This window comes from Antennarius striatus, chromosome 3 (genome assembly GCF_040054535.1).
Source record: "Antennarius striatus isolate MH-2024 chromosome 3, ASM4005453v1, whole genome shotgun sequence".
Taxonomy (NCBI): domain Eukaryota; kingdom Metazoa; phylum Chordata; class Actinopteri; order Lophiiformes; family Antennariidae; genus Antennarius; species Antennarius striatus.
Genome location: NC_090778.1, coordinates 16,699,033 through 16,706,762, shown reverse-complemented (window position 1 = coordinate 16,706,762; position 7,730 = coordinate 16,699,033). Strand labels below are relative to the sequence as shown.

At 39.3% G+C, this 7,730-nt stretch overlaps 1 protein-coding gene across 1 annotated transcript; it reads left to right on the top strand.

Moving 5' to 3' along the window:
* Window positions 1-2,540: 2,540 nt before the first annotated feature.
* cdo1 (cysteine dioxygenase, type I) lies at window positions 2,541-7,439 on the top strand. The gene is made up of 5 exons (XM_068310609.1): window positions 2,541-2,802; window positions 4,184-4,261; window positions 4,845-4,996; window positions 5,389-5,558; window positions 6,736-7,439. Exons 1-5 carry the CDS (start codon window positions 2,633-2,635, stop codon window positions 6,763-6,765), a joined length of 600 nt encoding a protein of 199 aa, XP_068166710.1. The 5' UTR covers window positions 2,541-2,632; the 3' UTR covers window positions 6,766-7,439.
* Window positions 7,440-7,730: the final 291 nt, after the last annotated feature.

Sequence of the window (7,730 nt, the reverse complement as noted above, 5' to 3'; positions counted from 1 at the left end):
TCAATCAAGCACAAAGAAAAGTATGTTTTCGTTGCTTGTTCCCAGTGATTCTAAATTACATTTGTGCTAATGTGTTATAATGAGTGTTACAATCTGTTTTTGCACTATTAGATAAATTTCTATAGTGTTTACATGTAGCTACATAAAGCGTATTGATGTTAATTACGTCCTAAAAGATGATCTAATGTCTCACATCACAAACGTTTCGGGTCTGTTCCAGGGCTGTGAACCAGAATCTTTTGCCAATTGGTTCATTCCGAACAGACACAGTACTAAAACGTTTCCCGTTTTACAGTCCACCCAAGAATTTACGTTCTTGAACCAGTTGGAAAAAATATACATAATTCCCGAAGCGGTTGATAACGTTCCATGTAAATATAAACAGGTAAGTGGACCACTGGCTCACGCCCTATGCCAGCTGGGACAGGCTCCAGCTCCCCTTGACCCGCTGCAGTGGATATAGCGGAAGAAAATGAATGAATGAATGAATGAATGGATGGATGGATGGATGGATGGATGGATGGATGGATGGATGGATGGATGGATGGATGGATGGATGAATGGATGAATGAATGGATGAATGAGGTGGGTTTATGACTTTTAAATTGGAAATTAAGTAATACTATAGTTATTTCCCTACAGTAAACAGGACAACAGTTACGGAACAGAAGATGGAGAATCAGAGGGAGACGGAGAAGATGCGGCAGCTTATGATGCAACAAAGTTTCAAAGCTAAGAAGTTTCAAAGCATCAGAGTTTCAGAGCAGAGTCCAGGGAACTCAACATTGGGGGAATGACAGGAATTGGTGAGGTCAGAAATTTTTTTCAAGAACGAAAAAAAAACCCGTTATCAACCGGTCACTATTATTTTGAATAACCGATAACAATAATAAATCTTTATTGTCCACCCCGGTTTAAAGCCCTGGTCTGTTCACTTTTTGTCCACCAGATGGCGCAGTGGTATGTCTGGTACTGATGATGTGGCAAGTAGGCAGAAGTTTTCCACAAACTCTGACATGAACAACATTCTCCGTTTTTTTAAATCCAGCAAACAGTAAGGCCTGAATATGAATCAACCAGAGTGACCTCTTTCAATTCCTTACTTAGAGGGTAGATGCAGAACTTTCCTATTCCAAGTATCCCAGTTCAAACAGTGGCTTTGACATGTATCAGTAACTGGTTTAACCTTTACCTCACACTCATCTGAAAACAGTTAACTGCGCCGATCCTAGACAATGTTCTCCTTTTTAATTTTATCTCAAATACTTCTGAGATTAATGTCCGTGAGGAAGGTATTCTGATGGGTAACGTTAAGCAAAGCGTTGTGATTACTGTTTATCTATTTGGTATGCAATATTGAGGAGACATTAATTAGAAGAAAAACCACAATTTGTACATTTGTCTTCACCTCGTTCAACCAATAAGGACCCTGAGCATCATCAGAGTTGTTTGTAGTTCAGTGAAGTGATCTTTGACTGGCCTGTAACTGTATGTCAAGGAATTTGTTCCATTCATATAAAAAAAAACTCAATTGCAGTTAGAAAGATGTGGAATGTCCAAAATCCATCAAGACCAAATCTGATTTTAAATGAGTCTATCTCAAGAGTTATTTTTAACCTAAATATGTGCAAACATACGGTATGTACAGATATGCTCAGTCATCTGGAAAATCAAAGCACTTAGACAATTTGTGTCTTGTCTACTGATCTGAGGTACCATTGAGATTAAAGTCTGATTCTAAGCTTTGTTTGAATATCTGAAGATGTAGCTTTTTTTTTTCTTCAAAAGACTCATTTCAGTTTTGATGCTTTTATTTAATTTATATTTGTAATCATGTCAAATAATATGTGATAAAAATATACAATGTTATTTCAGCTGTATATTTTCCATTTAAACATTTATTTTCCGCCATCGTAACCCTAACCCTACCGTGCGATCAAATGACAAGGACTTAAATTACCTTGTTAAATTAAGCAAACAGCAAAGTTTCTGAAATAATATGGATTTTGACTCCTGTTCCTTCCCTTTTAAAACTTCTACATTATACACACTATTATAGGCTTTGACTGCTGTTCTTTCATGGATTACAGGAGTAGAGCTATACCATAATGTCATGATGTTATAATACCACATTTATACAATCAGACCTTTAACTCAACGCTTTTTCTCCACCGTCTGTCGTTTCAGAGCAAACGTTGTGGGGATGTTCTGAGCGTTGAGTTTCTGAGGAAAGGGCCGATGGGTCCGGAGGCACCGCTATTGTTTGGGAAATGCCTGAAGAGGGGGAGGTAATGCTTCTCTGACAACGTGGTGGAATCGGCGTCCAAAGGATTAGTCCAAGTTCATAATGTGTGAGATGAATGTGTTTCACCAAAAAATCCATAGTAACGACTAAACATCATATGTACTTAATGGACAAGGTGACACATGTTAGCGGGACAGTTCTGTACAATCCCATCGCCATTGACCAGACTATGTTCTGTGGGCGTTCACCTCTTCTCAGAATGGTATAGTCCGGCATCGCTCTCCCCAGACCGCCGCGCTCGCCTATAAAATTAAACAACCGCACCAAGTTGGAAGGAGAAACCTGTCGTTTTTAATCGAAGAGAAGCTCTCAGCATAACTTAACATAATGGAGCAAACCGAAGTGGTGAAGCCACAAACTCTGGATGACCTGATAAAAATCCTGCATGCCATCTTCGAGGGTGACTGCGTCAATGTTGAACAGGTCCAAACTATAATGGAATCATATGAGAGCAAGCCCCAGGAGTGGATGAAATATGCTAAATTTGATCAATACAGGTAAAACACTTTTTTTTCATGGCCCTACTAATATTTATAGCCGCTATCAGGCATTGCTCAATCATGATCTTGGTGCACTTTACACTGTTCCGAAGCTTTGTCACCTTGGCCTATTTAATGTGATGTATACTTATATCGTGTTTTTCTGAATAAATTAATATATTACTTTTGCAATCACTTTTATTTGCTTATTAATTACAAATGTATTACATTTTTATATTGGGTCTGGTTTTCATTGCTGTCACTTTGACTTTCCCACCCTAGAAAACTAAAAGCTGGTGAATATTAAGTATTTACGTTTAGTAAACACGTGACATAATCACGTTTAGTTTGAAAATCGAATATTCTTTCGTAACATTGAAGATGAAGAAAGGCGACTTGTTTTAATAATTTGTAAATGTAACCCGTCAAATCCAAAACGAAATTTTTTATTATTTTTTTTATCTGCGGCGTGTGGTCTTCTCGACAAAACAGCGCTGTTGTGTTCCAGCGTTTAGTCTCTCTTCTCAGTGTTTTGATGAGTGAGGCGGTCGGTGGAGGGAGGGTGAGTGTGGCGTCCAATCAACACCGAGGCCGGATACACACCCGCTCATTTCATTCAGGAACCCGCTAGTTGCTCGTCAGGGACCACCAGGGGCCCGTAGGAGTCGTACGACATGACGGCAGGCTGGCATCCTGACCTCAAGGATTTATTTTAAATATAAATAAATAGAATATGCACTGTTATAAATTCCCAAGGGAGATTAAAAACGCACGCTCTAGTTTTTGTTAGTCAATCAATCACATGTATGCATATTAGTGTGTACAGGCCCCCGTAATACACACACCCACACACAAGGGGGCCTGTAAGCATGTAGGGGAGGTAGAGTGGCCGCCAGCTCCTTCATGGTGCGCCCAAATGAGCAGCTTGTGAGGGGGGACGGCGCCTTGCTCAAGGGCGCCTCGCTCAAGGGCGCCTCGGCAGTTCCCCAGAGGTGAGCTGACACCTCCAACTGTAAAAATAACACCCAGAGGTGAGCTGACAGTAGGAATTGTCAGCTCATCTCTGGGTGTTATTTTTTGGGCGGGAGCGTGAATCGAACCGTCGATCTCAGAACATTGGACGACCCGCTCTACCACCCGCTCTACCACTGAGCCACTGCCGCCCGTAGGACTGAATGTGTTGTACATGAAAATAAGAAAACCCCCACTCTGCCCACGCGGTTTAGTCGAACATTGAGTGGGATTAACAGATTAGATTTTCTTTGATGTTTGTGGGAAAACAAACCCTTCCCTGCTGCGTTTAAATTGTACATTGTGAGTAATTGTCTTTCCTATTCCTGTGGCATTAAATATCCATCATACCACCTCTCGTCATTCAGCATGTTGTGCTCCTTGGCAGGTACACTCGGAATTTGGTTGACGAGGGAAACGGAAAGTTCAATCTGATGATTCTATGTTGGGGAGAAGGCCACGGCAGGTGAGCTTCTCCATTGTCAAAAGAATAATTCAATCATCTCTTGAGGACGATGAGATTGTAATCATTTCGTCTTCTGCCGGGTCGCAAAAGAATAAATATCAGAATTAAATTAAGTTATATATGAAAATTGTTTTTATTCCAAAAAAAACAGTATAATCAAATGGTGTCAGAGATTACTACAGCAATTTAGTCACTGTTGGTCAGTCTCAAGTGAATTCTCTGGTGATTATTAGAGATAAGTCTTATCTCCATAGACATTATAGACATTGTTTGATATCTATAGCATGGTTCACTTAGTCAGCAAATAGCTGGAGCCAAGAGAACTATAGGAGGCTTGTCTAAATCATTAAATGTTTAATCAAGATGTTTCCTGTTCGACAGGTTAGACATATAGATTTTGTGACAGCTGTTTTCACACACACCAAGAATGTTGGAAAATTCTCAAGAACAAGAGACCCTCTCACTTTTACAGTGAATCCCAGAAATCCTTTACAGCGCTGATATGTAATTGCCTGTGGTCAAAGGGTTGTGAACATGAACACATTCTGACACAGCATGCTTGTGTGTTCCTCACAATTTGCAGTAGTATCCATGACCACACAGATTCCCACTGTTTCATGAAGCTGCTCCAGGGCCAGCTGAAGGAAACGCTGTTCGACTGGCCGGAATCACACGGAGACATGGTCCAGAAGTCACAGAGGATTCTCCAGGAAAACAGGGTTGCTTACATAAATGGTGAGAAAACCGAATACATCTATGGAACAAACATACTTTTTGTTGTACTATCCCACATGAGGATGCTTTGTATTGATAATTTGTATTGATTGACTTTGTAACACTGTTATATGTGTCATTCTTTTATGACGCAGTGTACTAAAGTTTTTAAGCTCTGTGGTTATCTAATCTCAAATTGTTCTCAGCAGGTCCAACAGCCAGTCATAACACAATAATCAATAGTACTCAAGTTTCATTTCAAATACTGTTTGTCAAGGACAGAAGTGCTCTGGTGTGGTCTTTATTCCTGTATTCAGCATTGCCACAAAATCCTCACAAACCTGTTTCACTATTCCATTAGTGTAAACAACTTATTTGCATATCTGATTTTCTGTTTATTTGTTTACTTTCAGATACCATTGGCTTGCATCGTGTGGAAAATGTCAGCCACACAGAGACCGCAGTCAGTTTACATCTGTACAGTCCGCCTTTTCAGTCCTGCCAGACCTTTGACCAGCGGACAGGGCACAAGAACACTGTCAAAATGACCTTCTGTAGCAAATACGGAGAGAGGACTCCATTTGTAAGAGACATTCATAGATATATACCTTCATGTTCAATGGAAATTGATGAAATCAAGGACATTTTCTGATGCATGCATTTTGCGTGTCAAAGTCTGTAGGCAGAAATGATGTTTTGAGGGAAAGTAAACCCAAAAGACAATGAAACAGTTCAAGACAAATTGTCAATCATAGCGCTGAGTTGTAAAACTGAGACACAGACATACTTCCTCAACCCTCTTGTTTTAGATACTAATTCAGCTCTAACGATTTATTAAAGGAATCATTAAGATTTGCTCACATAAATACATTCAAATGCATAAACATGCTTATTACTTCATGGTAGTCAAACCAGAAACCAGCTCATACCTGTTAACATTTTAATTTTTCACTAAATGGACTCCTACTAACATTAATTGGACAAATATTTAGTCAAACTTCTGGGCCTTCTGGGCCTTTTCCTCTCATAAGGAGCAAACTATGAGCAGAACCCCTTGAAGTTTCCTTCAAGGGGTTCTTTTATGAAATGGAAACTTTCCATTTTAATAAAAGTGCTGCCGCTGTTTCAATAAAAATGTTGCTGAAGTAGACAAGAAATGATTTTTATTGGCCATGTGGTAATTATATCCAAAGGAATTAGTCAAATTAATTGTTAAACATAACGTCTGCTCTTAAATTACAATCTGGAGGACTGCACTTCAAGTAAATTTCAGACAAGCAAAAATGATCTGATGGTAAAGCTGTAAAACAAGGGGGCCTACAGCCTGCTTCTATCACACCGCCAACAACAACAATGGTCTTATCTGACAGCTCCAGGTTTTATAAGCATACCTTGAACATACCACTCATAATTTAGTGTATTCGATTTCAAAACCAGAGGAGATAAGATAGCAGGAGCACTTCAGTGTGAGCACACAAGGAATGTCCAAACTCACCATACTCCAACTCTCTGCAAATGTTGTGGTCCGATGTGCTTTTTTGTTCTACAAATAATGGTGATATAATTGTTCATGAAGCTTCAATTATGTGAGGCGCCAATTAGAGCAAGTAATTTTTTGAAGCCGGGTCAAATTAGGTGTTATTAAGCCGCAGGCAGCAGTCACAATAAAACAAAACAACTACTGTATTGACATGTATGACTTAATAATAAATAACCTGAGACATCTTCTGACAAGCTCTTTTTTTTCACCTGTGTTCCAGGAGGCTATCATTTCACAAGAAAACAACTAGCAGTCCCTGAAGGAGGCTCCGGATTTTGAAGAATGTTGTGTTTAATATTACATCGTTGTGAAATTGATTCAAGTGAAACTGCTGGGGAAGCAAAATGTGGACCTAATATGACTAAGCACCCTTTTAAAAATCAGGAGTGGGCTGGTTCAAAAGGACAACTCAGTAATTAGAATGGCTTGCCAAATACTGATGAGCACAGGACGAATGCATGAATAGGCTCGGACATGGATTGAATCTGCCTTTTGTTTGCTGGGTTTGAGGAGACCCTTTTCCAATAACAACATTCCTGTCTGTCCATGACCTGTGTAACCACACTTTTGTAAACTTATGGCCCATTGTCAAAAATAGAGTTTTGGGTTTTCAAAAAGGAGATAAATCTGCCGGGTTTTTTTCTTGATGTTTAATTCTCAAGAAAAAGAGGATAGTTATGCAGTTTTATCAATGAAGTGCTTTTATAGCTGTATTTTCTGTCAGTGTATACCTACTGAAACTGTCTTAACATCTGTTGCAAATTGTGATGAAATGTAACTTGTATGCTAATTAAGATTCAGTTCCATTAGCTTTTAGAGGAACAAATGTAAAACTTTAGAGTTTCTGTTCATGCAATGGTTATAATTTATTTCCAGGCTGTACTGTTCACCGAAGGAAAGTTTAAATAAACAAGTGACTTTTTTTATTCCAACGTGTTTTCATGCTCAAGGTTTGACTGAAAACATCCCGTGGAAGGACTTGTATTATTAGTAGGCAACATGCTTAAGTTAAACTGCACCTGTCTCAGGATTCAGGCATACTTAATTGTACCCGTATTTTTTATAGAGCAGGGGTTCCCACAACTTTTGCCTCCAAAAAGTAATGGTGCTGGAGATGGCTGAGCTCAGCTGTCCCTAGAGGTGGGAACACAAAGGATACAGACGTTATTTACTTTAAACACAGAATACATGTTTCAGTTGCACGGGGTTATAAAT